Here is a 24,418-nt window from a genome sequence, read left to right on the forward strand (position 1 = left end):
GTCTGAGCACTCAGAAAGTGCCTTCCTCCCAGTCAGCCCCCACCACCCACAGCCCCCAGCTGCGGGGAAGCAGAACTAGGGTGGTCTGGGGACTGAACTGGTCTTCTGCTGGCTGCTCGGGGAAGCTGGGAGCCACGGGGCCCCAGGCGAGGGGCAGGGCCTGGGCCGCGCCTCTTGCTTGTGTCCCAGCAAATCTCTTTGTGTCCACTCTGCCAGGATGAGGGCCAGCAGTTCTGGCTGGCCCTGGGCCATAGCACGAGGAGGAAAGCTCGGGCTCTCACTGCTTTCAGGGGTGTCCGTATCTGCTGGCTGGGCACGGCCACGTCTCTGCTCTCCAGCGTACGGAGCACAGCGTCCAGCACAGCACAGCTTTGCTGAGGCAGAGCTCCACGGGCTGTGTCTGCAGCCAGGCAGAACTTTTACCCACCTCATTAGGAGAACGTGCTGTGATGTCAGAACAAATTTCCTACCCGTATTCTGAATAAGCTCTATTGGTTGGAGCTATTAAAGGCAGGAAAGACACGGACAGTTCAGATGACATACAAGGCCACATTTTTCTAGTGTCGAAAACAGCCCCAGCAGAGGAAGCTGCTTCAGGAAGGGTTTGGAGCATGGCTGGTCTGTACCTTGGCAGACGGGCCTTGCTGCAGGGTGCCAAGGATGGCATGTAGCCAGACCCAGGATGGTGGCTGTGGTGGTAGTGATGGGGTGCGTGGTGGTGGGTGCTCACCACTGCTCCACAGCACCCAGGGGTGCAGGGGCTCCCTGTGGCCATGGGCATCACATCCAGGTGGTCAGCTGTGGCCGCTGTGTCTGGGCGGTCAGTTGTGGCCATTGTTGTTGTACCCATGTTGTGCCCATGTTGTGCCCATGTGCCCTGTTGTTGTGGCCACGGGGGCCCTGTTGTGCTGGCCAGGTGGAAGTGGTCGAGATGCCACCAGGCACGTGGAGCAGTGAGAGGGCGTGGGGAGCTGAAGCGAAGAGATGGGCAATGAGGCTCGGGTTCCTGATTAAAGCAGGCAGGAGGCGCTAGGAGCTCAGTGTTTATTGGTTTTGTTCTGCTCACTCACAGTCTGCACGAGGAATGAGCTGACTGCCGCATGCAGACACGCACATGTTGCTGGAGGCTGCCCTGGGAGACCTCCAGGCCACCCCAAAGCAATGCCAGCTCGGCACAGCGCAGCCGTACCCGATCCCCAAGGCTGCTGCCGCCACGCTGTGCACCAGGCTCCAGCTGCGCCTGCGCAAACGTGGGAGGTGCGAGGTCCTGGGCTGCGCCCCAGCCCACGGGGAGCTGAGCCTGGCCACGTCTCCGCAGGACACCCACCACCTTCTGAGGAGCAGGTGGAGGAGCTGCTGTGCTCTGAGCCTGTGCAGGGAGCAGCACTGCCCGGCCGCCTGCTCTGCTGCCACAGCCTGAGCTCCCCCCCGCAGGTAACAGGACCTTTCCTTTTCATTGCTACTCTACGCTGCCGGCCACTGCGATACCTCTCGCCTAGCGCGTGCTGTCTCTAAGGCTACTGCTGCAAGCAAGTCTAACATGCACTGCCCTCCTGAATCCAGAGACCTCACCACTTCCAGCAAAGCACTTGTGGAGCGACTGGCCCGTCCCTTGCAGGCTGAGAGGTGTCAGACATTTACTGCTTGGGTGAGGGGGGTGCACACCCACGGGGGGGCAATGCCAAATCCTCATGCAGAATTTTGTAGTGCCCAGCCAGAGGGTGCTCCCCAGCCCCAGAATCAGACGTCAAGGCCTGGGAAGACTGCAGGGGAGCTGGGGCAGAGCTCCAGGAGCTGCAGCCATCCCCTGTGGGCTGTGTGTGCCACCAGGGGAGGGACAGCACCAAACAGGTGTGTCCCTGCCTGGAGGGACAGCACCAGAGGCAGGGTGACCCTGACAGCTATTGTCTGCTTGGAGGCTGTTTTCAGCACCTGTACGCTGCTCACCTGCATCCACTCCAGATGAAATCCTGAGGAAACCCTCACTATTTACCTTCTTCAGCTTTCTTCCTTCCCTCATTGCTGGCTGGAACACTACAAATTTACAAACGGAGAGATCTGCAGAGAGGTTTTTGTTGTTGTTGTTTGTTTGTTTTTTTGTTTTCTTTTTCTTGGCAGACCAAATTCATCAGCACCGTGCTTCCCATGTGTTCTCACTGGTACATGTCACAGTGATGGCTAAGGAGCAGTTAGCAAATAAGTTCCTTTGCGTGCCTGTCTGCCAGCCCAGTAGCATGATATTTGGGGACAGTCTTTCCATTGCCAAAAAAAAGGACTGAAAAAGCCAGTGGATGGGGTATAGCAGGTTACACACGATGGCTCAGCACCCAGAACATTCCCACCAGATCTATTTACCCTTTTTCCACACTGAGCTTCTGCCACTGCCTCCCTGTGTCACTGGTCACATCCAGCTCCTCTGACTTCCCAGCGCTGCCAAGCAGGAGGGGACTTTGAAAGGGAAAACGCTCCAAAGAAGTGCTTCAGTGCTCAGCCCCAACGCTCTCTGCCTTCTCTCTCAGTTTACAGATACTGAACCAAAGCAGCAGGCAACAGCTTTGGTCTGGACACCCCGATGGTAGGAAGCACTGCCAGCCCCTGGTGTCACCAGTGCAAACCCCATATCTGCTCAGCCAGAAGGGTCACGCCAGGCAGCTGCCAGCTGTCAGTGCCAGCAGTTCTCAGGTTGGGGGATAGCTTTGCATTCTGCCAAGTGCCTGAAGCAGGCACTTACTGCAGTGGTGTGCTCGAAAACTGGCCAGGCCAAGTCATCTGGTGTTTCTTGAGATTCTGCCTTCTGTTTTTAGGCATTGGCTTTTTCTCTCAGTGTCAAGTGGTGCTTACAAGGCCCACCAGCTGTGTGGAAAAGTGTGGCTGCTGAGAGCAGCAGGGAAGGGCTTGCTGTGGAGCAGCAGTCTCCAACCATCAAATTTCAGATTAAGTTAAGACTGCAGCTACACAAACAAGATGGGGTGTTTATTCCCAAGAAACAACAAATGTACCTGACCTGACCTCGGCACAGGGAAAGCTTTTTGCCCTACCCACAGCAGAACTGCAATGCTAAGTGTTCCTCCTCCCCTCACCCAGGTACTCCTATAAAGATGCCCTAATCCCATCCCACCCCACCAAACCCCTTGGTTCACTCCAGGTCTCCTCCAGGAGGGCTGCGATGCCACTAAGTTCTGCAAGCTGCCACCACACGCCATGGAAGCTGGAGCTGTTGAGGAACAGAAGGAAAGATAATGAGGCTGGGCTGAAGGTGGTACCCAAAGAAACAAAGTGCAGAAGTGGGAAGTGCACAGAGACTGGGAGGAGGAGGAGGAGCAGCAGGAGTAAGTGCTGTCAGGCCATAGCCTGGTAGGAAGGCAAACCCAGCCCTGCTGGTGCTCACTGCACCAGAGGAGGACCTTCTTTTCCAGACAGTGGACTCTGCTTTCTCCTCTCCCTTCCCTTTTTCCCAGTTTTGTCCACAAGCAGCAGACTGCCAGGATCCCTACAATGGTGGAGGAAGGGCAGTCCTTTTTTGTACTAGACCCAGAGCACATGCAGAAAAGGCACACGTCGGTTGCAAGTCTAAGTGGGAAATGTGATGAAGCCAGGGCACAATTTAGATACCTAAACACAGGAGTCTGGTTCTGCTGGGGAAGCCACAAGGCATCTGAAATTACTAGAAAGTCTGACAGACGTAACTTGGGTCTTACAGAAAACCTGACCCTTGTGGAGTGGCAGCAGGAGGCCAGGGAGATCCCAGGGGCAACTGCACTGGTACTGGACAGTACTGGTGTGCACCTAAATTGCCCTCCAGGAGCAAGCATCCACCACAGGGCTAGTTTCACTTCAAGGCAGATGGCAATAATGTGGATAGAGACAAAGAACATTTCTGGATTTCTGTTCGCCTTGACAAACACAGGAGCTTTCACCATCTCTTAGCCCCTTGCTGGGCCCTGGGTGGGAGTTTGCTGTACACCAGGTGAATGTAACTGCAGCCATTTCAAGCACTCGAGCAGCGGGTTCAAAGGGCTCTGTGAAGTCCAGGCATGGAGGCAGTAACATGCAGGCCAGGAGAAAGCGATGGGACCCCAAGCCTTACTTCTGGTGTAACAGGAAGCACAGCCTGAGGTCAGGATATCAGACCAGCCCTTGTGGCCTGCAGTGTGCGCAGGGGACCCCTTGGAGTTGGGCAGTGTGGAAAAAAGGCAGCAGAGGCAGTAGGCAGGGGAGATGGCCTCTCTCAGTGGGGCTTGGCAGCACAGCCACACCAAATGATTGCAGCAGATGGGTGTCACTGGCCCCTTTAGCTGATGGAGCTATATAAAACAGGCAGTGAGTGAGGACACTTACCAGCAACTGCTCTAAGTACTGTCGGTCTCAGGCTGGATGGTTGTTTCAGGCCTGCAAGGAAAGAACACAACAAAAACACGCAGGCAGTCAGTGAGGCAAATACAAATGCATCTTGAACAAGAGAAGAAATAAAACAGTGGCATCACCTTTGCAGGGGAGGACACTTTTATTAGGGTAGAGTGGTGGTCCACAGCCCAGTGCTTGCAGGTAAGCACTGCTGATGTTGCTCATGGCCTGAGGACACAGCTCAGAGCAAGAACCCTGGGGAGAGCAAAGTGGGAGGCTGCCTGCAGCAGCCACTTGCTCAACATCACTGCTCAGGGCACCAGTGAAGCCTGGGGATGCTCAGACTGGATTGGGGTGAAGCTCCCATCGATGCTGCCGTATGGAGGAAGGGAAGGGGAGAGAGGAGAATCAGCTCAACCTGGCAGCTCTTTGCCAATCCAGCTGCAGAACTCTGTACACTGACAGCTCCAGCCTGAACTCTCATCTTCATTGCACTGGTGTAAAACCCAAATTAATTCAATGTCCCATGCTGGACTTTACACTGGGATGAATTAAGACCAGGGCTAAGCTGTGACAGAGTACAGATGAGCAAACCAGCAGCCACAGTAGATCAGATTGTCAAAGGCCCTTCCAGCATGCAGGGGCCCAGTGCCCATTCTTGAAAAGCATTTCAGCTATGAAAAGCTGAGACTGTTTGTCCAGGGAGTGCTTGAAAGTTTGGTCCTACTTCAAAGTGAGGTCAGAACACACTCTTAACCCTTGACTCTGGGAAGCATGAGTAGTTCTTGCTTTCAACTACAGGCAACCCTGGCAGAAAGGGATGTCTCCTTCCCTTCTCATTAGCTCCTAGAAGATGGGCTCTGGGAATCTACTGCCCCTTCTGCTGCGTGTTCAAGGCAAGAAGGGGAAGCTGCCTGAATGCCTGCCCACTCCTGGGCACTGACTGAGGGTCTCCACAATGGAGCCCCTGCGGCCAGACCCTTGCTCCATGTTGAGGCTCAGCACTGTGCCCAGGACACAGCTTTGCCTGCAGCAGAACTCTGGGGAGCAGGTCACACCGAGCTGCCCCCACCACAACGTGGCAGGTCGTGGCTGACACTGCTGACCGGGGTCCCACACCTATCACCCTCTTCCCGCTTTCCTCTGAACTGACATAGCACTGGTGCAACTGCTGAGGAAAGGGCTGTAATTATAAACCAGCAGATACTTTGCGTGCCTGAAGAAGGTTACTTCAGCTGTCAAGATAACCTGATGCTTAGGGACTCCATGTCAGCTCTAAATTGCCATGACAGGATCTGGCATGACTTACCTCACAGAGACAAAGCAAGGTTAAGCTGTGTCACTACATACACATACTATGCACACAACACATACTGTATATGACATCATATATGGTATACAGGTAATGCTTCACAAATATCCCTCTGTGGGAATACCTAACAATAAATGTGCATGTGTAAACTACTTTCAGCTGCATTTAGTTTGTGAAACCCATACAAATTAATGCATGCTAAAGCAGGTGGAAGTGAGCAGAGAATGCTCTAGTTGAATACATACACATGTTATCTACATGTATATACGCACATACATTCACCTATACACCGTGCGTTACAGCAGACAGAGAGCACTACTGCGGTGTGTTGCAGCATGAAACCAAGCTCCCCCAAGCTGCAGGTTATAGAAATGTTCTCTGAGTGCATAAGCATTGACCACTGAAACAGAGAAGAAAAAATCCCAAGCAGGTGCTTTTTAGTGGCTATACAACATAAAAAGATAGTCACAGATAGTCACACTGTTTTTGTTTGTTTGTTTGTTTGTTTCTCAGAAACCCTATATCCCTTTGCTCTCCTTTTTCCTGAAGTGGCTGGGAAACTAAACAGACAGTTGCCTGGCTGTAAGAGCCAACATGGAGTTTCCACAGCTGTAATTTCTTCCTTTCCTGTCAATTAGGTGATGGTAAACTTTGGACTGAGCCCACTGTAACACAGCTGTTCAGCTCTAGCCTATCAGCATGGGTGGTTTTTAGAGATGAGCCTGCAGCACAGGGGCTCTGCAACAGTAGAGCCCTTTCCTCTTTGTCACAAAAGCACAACTCCCACTGTCTATGCACAGATAGCTCAGAAAAAGCACGACCACCATTACAGTTGCAGTCTATCCGGTGTCGTCCCCAGGGACTCACTTGGCAGGGCCGTTGCAGCCCACCAGGATACTGATTCTGGGCTCCATCAAGGGCCCAGCTGCCACCCAGAGACAACGCCCTGGGAAAGACCCCTCCATTCCCATTGAGGTTCCCAAGACAAGGTCCTGTCCCGCTCCCCAGACACGCACACAGTGAATGATGGAGGCCACACGGGGCCTTTGCTGACATGTCAGCTGGTTTGGGCCACCCATGGAAAACTCCCTTCACTGGCCCATGCCAAGGAAGAAAAAGATGCTACCTCCTCCTCACCTCTTCTCCTCCCACATGGCCAGAGTTCCTGCCCCACATTAAACGAGGAGAAGCATCTCAGGACTGTTTTGTGTCCCACCACGTTCCCCATCTCCACAACTTCACCCTTTCCTAGCCCACTCCTGCAGCTGCTCTTGCCTCCTGCAGCAGCACCCTCTGCCCTGGGACCACCACAAACCTCCCCCACAGAGCCACCAACAGTTGTCCTCTCATCCCAAAACCCATAAAGGACACGGCTGAGCTTAGCAGAAAGAGAGTCCAGAAGAGCAAGGAAAGAAAGGAAGGAGGTGACAAGGACAACTACAGCCAAAACAAGGGTGCTCATGGAGAACTGTCTTTACCGGTGACCCTCACGGTATCTCCTGGAAGCAGTCGGGCGCTGTCTTCTGCTCATATAGAGATCTGTGTCTACCGTCTCCTGAACCGCTTGCTCTGGAAGCAGGACAAAGAAAGATAGACCTCTGTTGATAAGCTGCTTCCAGTTTTCAGCAGGCCCTAGGGGCCAGGGGATTGTCTGGCAATAGCTGCTGGTGGGGATTAGGCACTGTGAGAGGTTAGGAATGGCACCCCGAGTGCTGAATCTCATATATAAAAGTTGTGAAAGCTATGCTGGAGCCCTCTATCCTTGGTTGAAAATGCCTTTATCATCTCAAGCTTGATTATACTTTTTTTTTTTTTTCCTTTCTTTCTTTCTTTCTTTCTTTCTTTCTTTCTTTTTTTTTTTTTTTTTTCAGTTTGGTGCCTCTTTTTGAGTAGTATGTTTGGAAACCCAGCACATCGTCCTCATGAAGTTCACAACCACTGCACAGTGCAGGAGACAAGTGCTAATGCACTCTCCAAGAACGAGGAGGGGCTTCTGAAATCAGGACTGCACCTGGCCCCACACAGCCAGCACAAGGGAGTCACTAATTTCCAACATGATCGCTGCCCTTTTGTGTTCATAGCAGCAGTGGTCTCCAAATGGCTTCATGGCCTAGCTCTTGGCCTACCTTCTCCTCCATGCTGCATACGCTCATGAGTGCAGCATGCCCTCTTTCAGAACCTGAAGCCATCCTTCCTGCTTTCCTAAGAAGCACTTCACCTGCTGTATTTCTCACATGGGTTCAGACAGCACAGAAGAGCACAAACCAAAATGGCCAGAAATGACTCCTTCTTTGGAGAGCTGCCATCAGCTCGTTGCTTTTTCAGGCCCTTCCTTGCCAGTTGGTGAACTGGAAATCTGTGCCTGTGCTTGTGTTCACACACATTTCACCACTGTGAAGTGGTATACATGCTTCTTATGTTAAATGTGTATGTGTGTGTGCCTTTAGCATAAGTATGTGTATAAAGAAAGTGTGGTTTCCAAACACAAATCTGTAGTGTTTACATAATGAGGAAGGAAGTGGGTGAAGTGGATTTATCTGCGTGTGATAAAACAGAGGAAATTAAAATTATGAGGGCTTCCTTCCCTTCAGCACACACAATACTAAATTGCTGTGGAGCTGGTCAAATCATTCATCATATGGCCTAGCAGATCAGAGAGCTGTTTTTCAGTAAGCTTTTGGTGAGTGGATCCTTGGGATTCAAAGATCCTCTATAGGTGCTGCAAACCAAGGCAGACACTTGCAAGGATGTTTGCAATAGGACTAAGTATTTAACCTTACAGAAGTATTTAAACACTTGCACCGGCAATGCTCTTAATCACAAGTGACTGTGTCTATCTAGAGCACACCCCCATAGATGTGATGCCAAGTGCAGGGGGCCCGTGGGAGTCACTTCTGTTTTCCCACAAAATGCTAAGAGGCAACAACCACACCTGGGGGAAAGTAAGGGAGAAAAAAGTAGATTTGGAGGTGGAAAAGTTTAAATATTTTCCATGTAAGACCAGAATCTGCACTAAGATTATCTTGTTACTAATAAATGTTTGTCTTTTGGCAACAGAAGATTTCTTGTAAAACAAAACATGGGTTTAATTACTTCATTTTGTTCAAAAATACTTGCTGCAATTGTGGACATAAGCAACAAACCAAAGCTTCCAAAAGCTGCCACCAAAGCAGGTCTCAACTATGTTTTGTTGAGGGCTGTTTTGAAACCCACTGATTGCAGAAGGGCTGGGATAAGCACGAGCCCCCCTCAGCTCTCATCCTGGCAAAACCCACCTCCATCTGACCAGCTGCTCACTGAAGACTCAAATTCTGGTCTCATTGCCTTCACATGAAGGAAGGGTCAGTTTGTAAGGGGAGAAGATAAAATTTGGGTTTGAAATCAATAACATGTTTGCAAATCAGGCTGAGAGGAAAAAGCTTAGGGAAGAGCTTCAGAGCCAGGTCTCCTTGGGCAGGCAGAGCTGGGCATTGGGATGCTACTGGGTGGGTGCCGGTGGTGTGGCTGCAGCCGCTGATGGGTGGGTGGATGGCTGGAGGAGACCAATGGGAGGAAAAGGAAGGCAAGACTGAAAAATACCCAGACCCTCACTGCCATCTGCTTTCTGAGGAGTCCTTGGCTGTGGTGGGTCAGGGCTAGGACCATGCTCTCCAGAGCATGCCAGCTGCACTGCCACGCTTCCTTGCAGACTATCTGCTAGGCCAGTGGGACAGCGAGCAGCTTTTACTCACAGATCCCATTTTTAGGACCCTATAGGCATAACCGCAGTGTTCAGGAAAACAGTCTTTTGGTCTGCAAACCCCTCATGAAACCAATGCCCCGGGACAGCCCTTTGTTTGATTTCCCTGTAGGTTTGCTTTCCTTCAAAAACTAGCTGCAGGAAAATGCCCACTTGCCTAGCAGGCAATGCACAGCACTCAGAGCTGGGCTCTGGGTGCTAACTAGGAAGAACTCTGAATAGTTCGGAGTGCAGATATTCATGCATGAGATGGCAAAGCCACGAGTGTTTTCGCCATCACTCCTGGCTGAAGTGGCAAAAGCAAATAACTGCATGGGAGAAAGATTTCTCTGGCCATAATCTGAGAGTCTGGCCCAACTCACCAATCTCTTCCACAATATTCTCAGTGCTTCCAGGAGGAGTGGTTTTCTCCTGTTCAGAAACAAAACAAAACAAACAAGAAAGAGTAACAACCTCAGGTGGGTGAACCCTTGACTTGTCCCTTTTCTCTGAAAGAAGGTTACTAAGCACTGGGGCTTTCCTGGTCATCACTATGATTAACACCACAAATATCATGAAGACACAACCAGAACCCTCCTGCTCTCAACAGCAGAATTTGCTGCCTTTGGCCACTCCACCCGGCAAAGTGCTCGCCATCCCATCCACTGCAAGTCCTTCACTTGTGCTGCTACACAACCATCCCAAGAGCTAAGTCATTCTCTCTCTCTCTCTCTCTCTTTTTTTTTTTTTTTCTTAAAAAAAAAGCAACATTCAGATAACTGCAGATTGGTATTGCTCGCTCCAGAGTTTGGGAAAAAGAGCAAAAACAGCCACTGTCCATCCTTCTAAAAGACACCACTAATGTGACTGACGTGCACACAGAGAAACAACAAAGAATAAAGCTGCTCCCAAACCTGCAAACACTCTTGAAGACATGATGACTGATACATTTAGAGTAACTAAACATTAGAGACGTCTGTATATAAAGGATTTAAACCCTAACGATACACAGCCATTTGCACTGCAGCCCTGTCAGATGATGCTTCCCTGCAGCTGCACCCATCAGAGCTGCCGGCAGATATGTGGAGGTCTTCAGGAGCTGGATTTCACCCTCCTGCACTGAAAAAACATATCCTTGCTGCTGAGGCGAAATGAGAATCCCTTCCCTTTGCTAACCAATGCCTGCAGTGTTAACACGGCTTCCCCATTTCCAGCTGAATGGTGCATGCAAATACCCCAATGCATTGGATAGTGTCCTCTAAGCTATTAAATTCAGAAAACATAGCACATATAGAAAAAAGTGAATTGGGATAGAATGGGGTGAAATGACATTATGGGTTTCTTTAAGAGGTCACAGAAATGGAAATACTCAGTGGAAATACTGACTACTTTGATCCCCAGGTGCTGGATTATTTGATCCTTTGATGTTTGGGATAACAAAGGAAATAATTCTACTGAAATCATGAAGTGGCATCTGATTTTTAAGTACTAAGAAAAATATTTAGAGAGAGAAAAAATAAATAAAAGAAGCATCAAATAAAGAACCCATTTTTTACAGTCATAAGGAGAAAAGAACAAAGTTCTATTTTGATTTAATTCAAATGTAATATATCCGTTCTGATCCTGTGCACAACTATATCTGCTGCTATTTTTTGTGCCCCCTGCTGTCGATAGCTTCTCACTGTGACTCCTCTCTCATTACACTGTTTGCAGTGCCTGCTGCCATCCCCTGCTCATCACAGGATCCAGCTCAGAAAGACTCAGTGCTTGGGTACACAGAAGATGAAAGCAGCGCAGTAATCATAGTTAAAGCAATCTCCAAATACCTTCTGGGCTCTTTACCATACCTTGCATGTTCTGTACTCATCCTGCCTTACCATAAGCCTGTAAATGAACGTGATTAAAGGAAGAGAGCTGTGTCAGACATACAAGAGGCTGGGAGTCAGTTTGCAGGTCTGCTGGCTGAAGCCAGCCAATTCCCCTTGCTTTGCTCACTGCAAGTAGCACCGACTGGTGCGGACAGTCCTGCAGCTTATCAACAAACCCCACGCTGGAGCTATGAACCAGAAACCAGGGATACAAGTGACTTGTGAGCTCTCACACTAGTATTTAATATTAAGGATGTGTTAGATTGTTTTCCTAGCCCTCGGATTATGCTGGATCAGCTGCAAGTCCAGCAGCCTGTGTGCTGTTACCAGCAGGTTTGCATTTCGAGTCAGCTCATAGACAGGGCTTTCCTGCAAGCAGGCACCCTTCAGGGTCACTCTTCATACGCCTGTGAAATAAACCTCTGAGCTCAGCTCCTAGTAATCCACTTCTTTTGTCTCCAGGCACAGCTGTGGCTTACTAAATTTCCTTGCATGGGAGCTGGCTCATGTTCCTTACTCAAATGGCAAGCCCAGGCAGCTGATCCGGACCTGAGCCGAGAAAACTTGTTCAATGTGCAGACCTCCCTGAAAGATGGATTTACTGCTATTTGGGCTCTTTGTTGAGCACTGTCTGCCCTCCAGAGGTCTCTCTGTATTTTGTTACCCATCCTTTAGCAGCCCAGGGCTACCAACAACCCCAAAAGACCATCTGAGCAACCAATGAAAAGGTTGGCTCACCTGAACTTCTCTACTGCCCTCCAGCATACAAAACCTGATGTTTTCTCAGCAGGTTAGTGCTGAGCTGTGGGATGGAACAACCAAACAAAGGAATGGAAAAATACAGAACAGACGGGAAAAACATACCTCCCATGTCCCCCAGACTGCACTTTCAGAAGCCTTCCTGTTGGCAAAGGTGCGCCGTGACATTAACTTGACCCCTCTGGTTTAAAGACTGTCAATGACTCCTGCTGTTGGTTGGGATATCTGAACAGGTCACACTGGCAGGGTCCTGCATTCCTGTGGGGGCCTGACTGTAACTCGATGCTGTGCTGGCCAGGCAGGCCATATTCTGCAGAAACCTGCTTTGGGGAGCAGGAGCCCAAGGCCACTGGCTGCTGCGCTGAGGCCATTTGGAGAGCGCAGGCCATGGCAGCATGTGGAGGGGACACTGGGACAAAGACGGGTTCAAACCAGAGATGACAGCTTTCAAGAGATGTGTGTTTTCCAGCTGGCTCCACTAATGCAACCAAGTGCTGCCCACTGACACAGCTGCACAGAAAAAACAGGGGCACCACTCAGCAGGAGAGGCCGCTGTGTGAGGGCAGGACTCATGCAAAAGCAGCCAGGAGGAGCAGACCAAAGGGTCTGATGTGCTGGTGGCATTGAACTCAAAACTGCCAGCTCCCCTGGGTACAGTTTATAGGAGAACTACAGCAACACCTGCTGCCAAACAGTTACACACAGGATTAACACTTCCTTCACACCCTGTAGGGTTTAACAAACTACATGTAGATGTCATGTCGTTACAGCTATCCCAGCTCTCACAGAAGTGCTTTCTAAATCCAAAAGGTGTCTGATGAGGAGCAGACATGGAAACAGTTTCAGGCCAGCCAAGGAACTGAAGGAATCACCCACAGATGTGCCACTGGACATAGCCAAAGTGCTGTGGTGATTTTGCTCAATCCTTCCTTAGAATTCCTACAAGAGACCAAATGACTGCACCTTAGCGCACTGCCAGTCAGCTGAGCCAAGGCCTATGCTGGTTTCAACGCAAAATGGCTTAGAACAGTTTGAGAATGATTTAAACTAGCACACAGATCTTCAGACTTGCTGTGGACTAAAAGGATAGCTTCTGCAGCTCTGTTGAGGAATTTTAATAAAACCTATGGAGTGTTTCACCACTTTGGGGCAATTCCCCTCAATGTGTTTCTTCCTGGTCACTTCTCACAGTTCCCCTGTTGCCACTCTGGACTTGCCCTGCTCTCCCCGCCCTGCAGGTCTTCTGGATTTAGCAACCCTCTGTCCAGTCATCTACTACTGAGATGGCCTTCAACACTCTTTGTTCAGTCTGGGGAAGTTCATTTAGCTACTCTTGACCTTCTCCATTCAACCCTGCTGTCCCACAACTCCTCAAATTTATCCTGACTCCTCTCTTCCGTCCCTAATGAAACCATTACTGACAGTCCACAAATACACAGACCCTGTTCCATAAACTTTGGTCCTATCTAGCTTTCTAACCCAAAATACTTCAAATCGTCCTCAGTCACATGCCCGGTTACATTTCATACTCATCTGCTTTTCCAGTTTACTGACCTACTCTATTCCTCACAGTCCTCTAGTCCTCTCTGTACTCACACTGCCATCAAGTCTTTTCTTTCAGTTCCTGCTAGAACTGGACTAGTAGAAAATCACCTTCTCTACTTTTGAATTGGTTCCTGTCAGCTCTGAACAAAATCAAAAATATTTTTTGATTTCTACCTACTTCATTTATATCAATGCTTTATCTTGGTGTCTCCGCCAAGGCCTCATCTCTTGGATGTCTGTATCACCTTTGTCAAACTCGATGTGCCATAGGCATACTCTGTTTTTTCTTAGAAAGACCTTTCATCATTTTCTTTCTGTCTCAGTCACCTTAGACTGCCTCTACTGCCTCAGAGTATTAATTGGCACCTCTCCTCTCCGCACCTGCACACAAGCTTTTATTTTTCCTTGTCATTCACCTTCCTCATACAATGGCTGTAGAGTTAAAAGACTTAGGCAAGCCATTATTTTTTCTCCTCTTGCAGCCACATACTGCTCTTTCCTTACAGCTTTCTTAAGGATGGGCGAATTGGCTTTGTTGTCAGAAGGCGGGCTGCAGTTGTGTTTCCCAGGAGCACAGTGTACTCTCCAACCTACCTCCAACACATTTAAAGGCTTTGCAGGTGGCCCTTGAGCAACCTGTGGGCCTTATGCTTGGCAGTGTCCCCAGGTGGCTCCTCAGAGTTCATCTGAAGAATGTGCTATTCTCTTTGCCAACCTGGTCTTGAGGGCTGCCTCAAAGTGCTCTGCCAAATAACGCCTACAATGAGATTTACCCAAGCTGAAGCAGATAAGTGGAGAACAGAACCCAGAACTGCTAAGCCCTGACCATTGAGCCCTGAGTCTTTCTACTCACCAAAGACCAGGAATCTGAAAATAGTCCAGTATTAATTATTATTACCTTACCATTAGCTCCCAAATCCAGAAAAGTTAGTCCCACTGATCCGTCTCAAGCAAGTTGTATCTTTGACCCACTGGAAGAAGGAACTCATTAACCTGTCTAGGACATTACTTTTAGGCTTATAGCGATTCCTCAGAGGGTTCAGCCTAGCTTGGCTCCACATCTTGCTGTAGGCCTGTGTAGTCTTTCAGAGCCCTCTGTAATGCAGCAGCATTTCTCACAAAGCCCTTCAGCTGTCCCAGAGCTGCAGACTGATATACGATCAACTGTAAATCTGTCACTACAAATGCTCATACCATTGCTCATTACTGAGGTTTAGATAGCTAGCAGCCATTCTGAATTCCCTTCTGATGACCAGGAGATCTTGAAACCTGGTTTATCAGAAGTGAGGCAGACTGGAACAAATGCCTCTCTTGGTGTATCTGCAGGTTCACCTTACATGTTTTTTAGCACTGAGGAAGCTCATCCTTTTGGGCAGGACTGCAAAGGCTAAATGTTCGATACACCTGCCATACCCTGCCTCCATTCTACCTACGAAGTAGTTTACTTACCAATTATTCCAATTTCTGAGGGAAAGTGGATAGTGAAAAGTCTTTTTCAGTCCAAATCCAAGACATTACATACACAAGATAACAGGATTTTATATATATGTATATATATATATGTATACACATGTATATATATAAAGATACGCAGGACATCTTTTCATGATTCTGGCTTCTTGCAACTAGGGATGGAAATATTTCAGAGCTCGTCATGGCCCCAACTTCTATGAATGTACTTAGTTCTTTAAAAACAATAAATACATTTTATTTCCATGTCATTCTTTGCCAGAAATTCACAATTAAACTATGTGCTTTGTGAGTGTGGCTCTTTGCTTTAAATCTGATGCTTGTTAGTTTTGCTGGCTATCCCTCATTCTTGCAGTCACTGCCATTCTCAGCTCACCTTCTCTGCATCCTTCAAGCTTTACAGCCTTTGCCATATTCTCTTTATCTGCCTTTCTGCCAGACACATTTGAAATTTAGATTCATGCTTTCTGAATTTAAATTGAATTTGGTGCTTGTTTAAAAGCACAAAAATCAACAGTGTTAGAGAGTAAAATCTTATGTGAGTATACAAAAAAGACATGGCATGGACAGTGACAGGTCACTCCACAGCTTGTGCCAGGGCTCTGTTAGGGACCAAAATGAAATAAGAATATGTTTGCTAACAACTGGACTGAAAAACAGAAGATGCCACAGAAGCCACTGGAAAATCAGGTGCCAGTGTTCAATCACTACCAACAAGCTGATACTTGAAGCATTCATTTGGAGACAACCTTCTGTCTATCAGGTGTGTTTTAGCTATTATTGATGTTGAGAAAGATTTATTCAGAACTAAGAATTTCCTTGAACAACCTAAAGCAAATAGATCATAAGAAAGTTCACATTGGTGTAATTTCAGCTAAAACTCTCGATTGCCACTGTAGATAGCTCAGCTGAAAAGGAGAAATTCATAAAGCTGCAACAGTTCAGCAGCTTATGATAATGTAAATGGGTGTTAACAAACAAAAAGGAAATAACAAAATCCCAGTGTTTCCTTCCAGAATCACTGAAAAGGACTATTATTACTCTTTCCATCGGGAGATTTCTCTTTGCACTATTTTTACTGTACAACAGAAACGCATCATAAAACCTTTAAAGGTCCACTTCTCTACTGCCTTTAAGCCACAGAATAATCACAAGAACTACCCTGTCCAAAAATTAGGCATTTTGTTTTAAGGCTAAAGTATAATTTTGCTAATTTGTTAATCTTTTTGTTAATTTTTTTTTTTTTTTTTTAATCAGGGATTAAATGGGATGTATTCTTTCCAGAATAAAAGTATGTCCTGAAAACGCTGAACTTAGTGGGAAGATTCCTGTTTTTTGGTTTATTTATTTGTTTGCTTGTTTGTTTGTTTGTTTGTTACCTGTCGGTTGTATCAATTATGCAGATTTGTTCGCCATTTTTGCCCCTCTCATAAGAACCTGCAAAGCCCAGGAAATGGGCAAAAAACCTTCTAGAATGGTGACCTGCAAACCGTGAAGCAGTCTAAAATCTAGCGATTTAAAATAATTGCTAGGGAGAATGCTGAGCTAATCGGTGTGAGCAGAGTACCATCCCAGCAGAGCTGCACTGCCTGTTTCCCCCACCAGCTTGAGTATATCTAACCCACACTGTGCTGTGCCATAAAGAGGGCTAGGACTCACTGCCCAGCTAGGGCAGTCCATCTGAGCCGAAATGCTGAGCCACAAAATAAGTCACCCCTGAGAATGCCCGTTTCTCTCCTTGTCTACAGAGGAAGCAATAGTTAATTAGCTCAGACTTCAGACATCTAACTTGTAGGCACCTAAGTTTGAGCTCAGGATTTCTCCTGCCATGTATGTCTTAAGTTAGACAAGTTAACGATTTAGGCCCAGCCTCTTAAAAGTGCTCACAGGCATGGCACCATGGCACTTTGTTACTCCAAAGCTGCAAGTCTGCACTCACAAACCTTATTTTTCATTGGCAATGTCATGAATTTTCAGAGTGGTGCAGGCTAGGGGCAAGGGAGTTGGAACATGGTTAATCACACCCTTAATCCAGGCTACGTTAGGCATTTTATTTTTGCTCCTAACTTCAGTGCTCCAAATCACACCTCTCTCTCTCAGGGCACCTAAGTTAAATGTCTGAGGTTAGATAGTGTGAATACCCCTGAGGTCACTTCTGCTCACCTTAAGAGGCTGGCACGGGTACTGTTCCAGATATGGTAACACTTTGAGTGGAGTACAGAGAGAACACTGCGATAAAAATTTCCTTGCAGTTAAAGAGACTCCTATCTGTCAAGGGCTGGGACACCGACACTCCAAGCAAACTTGGAGGACAAACTGACGTGCTGATCTGAGAACCTGCACGGGAGCACTGATAGTCATGGCTAACTGTGAGGATGAAACCATACTGATTTTATCAAGTAAGAGCTTGCTTGCCTGTTTATGGTCATTTTCTTCTGCTGCTGCCACCAGTTACCTTCCCTGTGCCTTTTGGAGGTCTGTAAAACTCACTACAAAGAACAACAACTAGAAACAAAGGACAGAGGTATTGAAATGATACCCAGATTTGATGCAGCAGATATGACCAAGGTGCTTAGGGTGTGACCTTCCTAACCATAGCGGTGAAAGAGTAAACAGGTAGTAATGGTGAAATTTAGGTAGTGAAACAGGTAGTGACATTTCATGGCTGAGAATGAAACTCCGGCAGTATCTCCACAGTCTGCCCGTTCTCACCAACAGTGCCTTATTTGAATAGCCAGGAAAGGAAATACCAACAGTTGGCAAGACTGTGCCAACATTCATTGGTTTTCCCTCGAATAACATCAACTCTCCCTTCTCCTTTCCCCAAAGAACCAAATATCTTCTCGAGTTGATCATAGCCTCTTTAGTCATCTTGGCTCACCCAGCTGAATGAGTAAGTGCCACACTGTTAAAGATGCCTCATCACAAGGCGTGATGGCGATACCGAATGTATAACCTACGCAATATAGTCAGCTTACAAATAACCCAAATGTTGAAACATACTTGCACAAAGTCCTCAAAATGTGGGGCAGAGCTCCTGGAAACTTTAAGCCTGGACAGTCTTTCAAGAGCAAAATTTCACAGAAGAATGTACATTTCCACCCTCTGCCATTCTAATAATCCTGCTAATTTGTCAATTTATACCCCTCCATTTACCTTCTTTAACATGAAGTTTACATCTACTACTGACACTAGAAATCATTCAACAAGCCTAAAAATGGGGATGAATGCAGGATGACGATATTGACTTATTCTCTGAATATTTTTCTGTCACCTCCCAGCCATCAAGTCCACAAAACCTCCTACCAGCTAAAAAAGAACAAATGATTAAACAAATTTCTTCTCCTTTTCAGTCTCCATCAGTCCTGCTCTTGTAATATATGGGGCAGATCCATGCACATCTACACCGCTGATTGCTGGCTCACATTACAAACTGCTGGAACACGCTAGATTCTTGCAGAGCTTGTGGATGACATGGAAGCTATGCCACAATTGATTTTTCAGCCAACTGGAAGTTAAATCTTGCAAGTTAAAAAATCCTAATCTGCTAGACTACAAATATAGCTGTTACTTAAATGTCACCAGCTGCCAGGATAGGGAAAGTGATTCAAGGAGAAGGAAATTTTGTACCTGTAAATAAATAAAAGCCTACAGATGATAAGCTTGAAAGCTACTGAACCTCTCATCATCTTGCTGGGACATCTTGGCTTCCTTATCAGCAAGGAAAAGCAGGGCAGAGCTGCATTCCTATGTTAAAGAGAAACTGAGAAGTTTACCATGTCTCATGTGCTATTTGGAATGTACCCGACTCAAAGTCAGGGCTGAAGCACAGTGAGAAACTTCTGTTTTCAGATACACATCCTGATATCTGCCTAAGGGACTTGGCGGGGGTTACAGTGTATGCTAGAGAATTATGAGATGGAGAGAGAGCGAGACGCAATACAGAGATGAAGGAGAACATGGATAGAAGCAGAGACTTCAAAAGAATTATTTTTTTTTTTGTATATAAATGTTCAAATGTTACTGTGTTAAGAGGACATACATATGTACGTAGAGGATTTATCTAGACAGAATTATTAAAACTCTGCCTGGACGCAATCCTGGGCAATGAGGTCTAGCTGACCAGGCTGGCTGCTGGACATCCCTCCCAGCCTCATCTATTCCCGTGGTGCCGTAAGGGACTATGCATACCAGGGGCGCCCTGAGACACGGATCTGGGAGGTGGATTACCTTTTCTTAGACTAGATGATGCAGCTGGGGAAAAATAATAAAATAACAAAAAAAGGAACAGCAGAGAAACTTTCAGGCACATAAGCTCCAGAAGTCTAATGACAGCTATCCTCTCTTCCTACAAACCTTTATGCTGAAAAAAATGACACGGATGCATCTAGAAAGCAGCACAATTGCAGGCCTTGAGAGGATTTCAGCTCTATAAATAAAAACCTTCACCACTGTGTGGCTCAAAGATGGCACTGTGGGTTTTCTAAATCTATGGCAATGCTAAAAGATTTCCAGCTCCTGCCTTGTCCTAACATGAACATGTGCTCCACCACCCATGGCACCATAGATTGGCTGGCAATCTATTTTTCCAGTATGTAGGAAGCCCACGCCTCTTTGCCATCTGTCACCACTAATTTTTCATTGCTTCTGAAAACAACCTGAGAATAACCCCACTCTGATTTCGTTTAATGAAGCAATAAACCCTCTGAGTACATCTTTTCCTAAATATTCTGCTTATTGCTCTGTTTCACCTACCGCCTTTACCCGTCTTATCCTCCTGCACTTCTTACTGTCACTTCTGAGTACATTCACTTGCTTCTGTTCTGGCTGTAATGAGCAAAGTGCTCAGTTCCCATGAGAACAGGGAATCAGTGGGAAGTGAAGGGAAATCTGAAATTTTTTTTTTTTTTTTTTTTTTTTTTTTTTTTTTAATAATTTAAGATATTCATAAGTAAAAACAAATAGAAAATAATAAGAAAACATGGATTCTAGCTTGCTAGGAGAGTGCTTAGATGAGTGCAATGAAAGACAAAAACCCCAAACAAATGAAAAAAAGCAAATCACACACACACAAAAAAAAACACTAGCTCCTTTTCAACACCTATTTGTAAGACAGAACAGCTGTCTCCAGCAGAAGATGAGATAATCGAAAGTGATAGCTGACTGTCTGTGACTTGATCCAGAGTGCATTTAATAAGTCTGATACACCTCAGAAATTTGCAAGGCCTCTTGCCAGTACTGGTCACATTATTCTGAATTTCCAGATTTGCTCCTGAGTGCTGCTGTCCGGGGTCTCCTGCCCCAGCTAGGTTGTGTTTTCTCTGCCTCCATCACAGCAGGGTGTGATATCAGTCCCTCCACACTGCAGCACCAGCAGACCTGCAGGCTTCTCAGAACTGGGCAGGTAAAGCAAGCAGAAATCCTGGATGTGACTGCTTGAGACTGATATTTTGGAAGCAGCTTTTGCTGCAAGCCATCCTGCCTCTGCTAGACAACACCGAGGAGTTCCTTTTCCAGAGATCGTAACTTGGCACCTTCCAACAAGATACACTCACTTTGAAAGAGACACAAAATGCTAAGAAAGAAGAGAATGCTGAATCCCCTTCCTGAGCAAAAACATCAACTTTGACCTGTGAGAGGGCCCCAAAAGCCTTCGTACATACACACACACATTCCCATGCACACAGATCCCACTATGAGCTGATTGCACCTCATCAGGCCGTGCACTCGTGTAAACGTGCTTACTCAGACACAGCTCCTGAACCTGTCCTGACATTCATACTTGGCATGACCAGTACACAGAAACCCCAGCAGTCTTGGCACCAGCGCTGTTCCAAGCAAGGTTGAGAAGCTTTCCGTTTTACCTCAGCAGGAACAGAAACGGGCCTTTCATTCTGGACAACTTACTGGTAAGTGTTCGTTCAGGTTGGGACTTCTTTCTTATTGCTTCCAAAACACAGTATGGGGAATAACACAAAGTAATTTGTTACTTTGCTTCTGCACACTCCATGTTCTTTTCGTGTAACAGCAGTGTTTATGTTAAAGCTTTTGACTGTCCAGAGGAGGATCCTCTGCTGCATCAAGTCTGTGGAACAATTACACGCCCTTTTTCCAGTGAAAGAAAAAGGGATGTTCACTGAAGCTAAACAGCACTATTTAACCTGTACAAAAATAGTGACCTCGCTCTGTGATTTGTATTCCACAATCATCTTTAATCATAGTAGGAAAAAAAAACAAACCACTAATGTTATTTTGCAACATGATGCATTTTTATATGAAAAAAAAAAAATGCTATTTTCTGATCTGCAATAGATTTAAAACTAATAGCACTTCAGTAAATGAAATGTGCCTGTAAGTAAATAACCACTTGAATTAGTTCCTCCGCCCATGTATTTTGCGCAAGTCTCACAGTTTGTATATTTGCCCCTCTCCCTCCAGCGGGACCTACTGATTCCTCCAAATAGCTCAGACTGTGCTTGAAGACTATGAAGTCGTAATGGACTCTCTCAGGAAGCTGCCTGGCTCGCCAAAAAGGCTGTTTATAGCAACACCTAAGAAAAGAAACCTGTCTCTTGGTTCTTTGGCAGGGTGCAGTTACCCACATCAAGGGCTGACTCTCCCCTCTAAGGTGAAGTCTTCATCCTGCAGTTCCCACCTAGCCCCAGAACGTGCTCCCTGGCAGAGGGGGGTGTGGGCACTGCAAGGTATGTGTCTCAAGGGTGAAGAATACAAACAGCTGCTAGCATAAAGTAACACAGCCTTGCATAGCTGCCATGAAACTCTGTCATCTCAAGGGCACAATCTGATGTATTGCAACGAGGATAAAGATAAAAATATAAAGGCATGCATCTTGTTCCATTCCCTAAAACAAGTGTCTTGGCCAAGGAACAGAAATTTGCAGGTTGCCAATAGCAACATTCATGTTTTCAGAGTACAATGTGCACGATCTTCACGCAAAGCGGAAAAATTACCCACGGATTTCCAGTGGCTCAATAGCATGTGTTCCCCACGGGCTAGGACAGGTGTCTGCAGAGCTCCAGTGCCCTGCTGGGCAACATCCTTAGTGAGCAAAGTGGCAAAACACCACTGTATGTGGGAAAAGGGGATGATAAACAGCTGGAAATTTGCCTAATAATTTCTTAAAATAAGGAATGAAAGCTGTTTCTGTTAACACAGGAGGGAATGTAATCTAGGTATAGGTACACACACGTGCATAGCTGCTAATTAACATCTGACACATGCAACGTCCTTACAAGCTGCGCCACATGCAGCTATATCCCAGTGCTGCTTCGTGTTGAAATACACAGTGCAAAAATATGAATTATTGTACTTCAAACCAGCGAGGCTTCCCCCCCCCACCTCTTCCCCATCCAAATTCATGCGCTACGCATTTCAGCAGACCTTGCTACCTCAGCCAGGAGCTCTGAGTCTGGCTGGGTCTGGAGGTTTTTATGGGCCTCATACCTGAACCCTTGTATGGCTCGACAGATACTGCGAGTGCACTGCCTCCTTTCCTGAGTGCTCCTTAGGTTCAGACCTAGCATCAGCGCTTCTGTGCTGATGGTGGTGGGATTTCTGGTCATGGTGGCCATCCCTTTTCCTGGCTTCTGAGTCAAACAAGACGTGGGTTAGCCTCTCCAGATAGTGCTCCAGCTCTTCCTGGGTGTGCTCCAGTTGTTTGCCAACATTACTGGGTAAAAAGGAAGAGGATGGTGGAGGGCTTTTGCTTTCCCTCTCCTTCTTGGCCTCCTCCAAATGCGGGTTATGCCTCATCAGCAGAAGCACCACGATAAGCAAGATCAGGCACAGGTACACAACCCAGACTTCTTCCATCGTGGCGGTGGGACACGCAGGGGCTAGTGCCTGTGGATGCACTCAAAGGGAAACAGACGGACGTGCCAAACGCAGCAGATGGTCACTCCTTTAGAGTTTTCAGTAACCACAGAAAAGAACTGCTGCCAGTAATTAAAGCACTGTGGCAATTTAATGTCAAAGTTTTCTAAAGCAGCGTGGCTCACAAACTTTCCTTCAGTTCTAAATATGAAAGCAGCACAGCCAACAGCAAAACACTTCTAAGCAAAGCAGAGAAAGCAGCTTTGTGCTTGGAGTAAAATAGCTTCAGCAGAAAGATCTGTCACTGCTCCGTATGATCTTATTGCAGAATTTCTCCTTGCTTTTGTTAAGAAACTGCAGGTCAGGTGCTTATCGCTCTTCAGAAATCTTCCCTTCTTTTACAGTTTGAATTCTTGTCTTGCTTGAAATGGTAAGGTTTGCTTCTTTCTAATTCAAAGCAAAAATAAGGTATGATTGATTCTTTTCCTCCCCTCAGTAAGATAACAGAATATTTTATCCTTTGGGGGTCATTAGATGCTGGTTCCACAGTCCACCCCCAGCACTCTTCAAAAAACTTGTCGGACGGAGCTATCAGGCACTCGAGTTACAGATTCGGTGGGACTGCTTCTGTTGGCTTCCTTCTGTCTTCGCTGGCGTTGGGAGAGGGAGTCTCAGGACTGGGATGATTTCAGCTGAACGTTGTGGGGATCTCTTGGAGAGCCTTTGTAGGCTGCTCCCAGTGACTCAGCCCACCAGAGGCAGGGTCTGTATGGAAGGGGATTGCATTTCCTAACCTTTGCCGAGGGATCTTTTTACAGATGAGGAGGCCAAGCCTAAAAGGAGCAGAGCTCACGCCCAGATTGCTGCTGCCTTGGTGTGTCAACATTCTTGGTCTCAACCTGCCACAGAAACACCACCACAATTTGTTCCCAAAAGTGAGACTTTTCCTTTGCTTTGGTAAGGAGAAGGAATGGTCTGAGAAAAATTACAGCATCTTGTCATCTCATGGCCTCACTGATTGCACTGCCATACTTTACACTCCCAGCTTGCCTCATCTTTACATTTTTCCTGAGAACTGTGCTGGAGGAGCTTGTAAGGGTTTTGCTGGCCACAAGCCAGGGCCTGGAACAGCTGCGCTACGGGACCGTCACAGCACGGGTAGGTGGGCAGACACCACAGCTGCAGCCACCCCTTTCACACCGACCTCAGGTGCACGGCGTAAGGCTGCAGAGAGGGATGCAGAAAGACAGGCAATCGGAACGAAGCCACGTTTTCTACCAAAACTGAGCTATGTTTTCTTAAACTGGGAACACTGGAACAGAAAACTCCAAGCAGATAAGGACTTCTCCTTTCTCCCCCATCGCTGTACACTCCTAATGCCTTAGGGCATAGACCATGTTTCTAGCCACATGCATCACAGACCTGACACCGCTGTAGTGAGACATGATAGGAAAATCATAAATGTCACCGAAATCCTACAGAAAGCAATGTTAAAAAGAGGGGACATTTTATTTTTAAATGTCATTAAGGCTGTGTTATGACTTCTCCAAAGGGGAATGAGCTGACAGA

The 24,418-nt window shown here is 47.0% G+C and overlaps 1 protein-coding gene across 2 annotated transcripts; it reads right to left on the bottom strand.

The window, feature by feature from the left end:
* Positions 1-1,021: 1,021 nt before the first annotated feature.
* On the bottom strand, positions 1,022-23,742 carry LOC309883780 (uncharacterized protein). 2 transcript variants are annotated; one of them, XM_082772134.1, is made up of 5 exons: positions 22,481-23,742; positions 9,758-9,806; positions 7,135-7,225; positions 4,339-4,389; positions 1,022-3,214 (listed from the first exon to the last, which is right to left on the bottom strand). In XM_082772134.1, the coding sequence occupies exons 1-4, from the start codon at positions 22,847-22,849 to the stop codon at positions 4,350-4,352; spliced, it is 549 nt and encodes a 182-aa protein (XP_082628260.1). In that variant the 5' UTR covers positions 22,850-23,742; the 3' UTR covers positions 1,022-3,214; positions 4,339-4,349. The 2 variants fall into 2 exon arrangements, 1 of the variants encoding a protein (XP_082628260.1); XR_014318515.1 differs by lacking the exons at positions 7,135-7,225; positions 9,758-9,806.
* Positions 23,743-24,418: the final 676 nt, after the last annotated feature.

This window comes from Aythya marila, assembly GCF_965140915.1.
Source record: "Aythya marila genome assembly, chromosome: 15".
Classification (NCBI taxonomy): Eukaryota; Metazoa; Chordata; class Aves; order Anseriformes; family Anatidae; genus Aythya; species Aythya marila.

Excerpts from the sequence above, each read along its gene's own strand:
- LOC309883780 (XM_082772134.1), bottom strand. The coding sequence starts at position 22,849 with ATGGAAGAAGTCTGGGTTGTGTACCTGTGCCTGATCTTGCTTATCGTG. Across the intron at positions 9,807-22,480 it reads CGAGCCATACAAGGGTTCAG|GAGAAAACCACTCCTCCTGG; the intron begins GTATGAGGCCCA and ends GTTTCTGAACAG. Across the intron at positions 4,390-7,134 it reads AGATACCGTGAGGGTCACCG|GCCTGAAACAACCATCCAGC; the intron begins GTAAAGACAGTT and ends CTTTCCTTGCAG.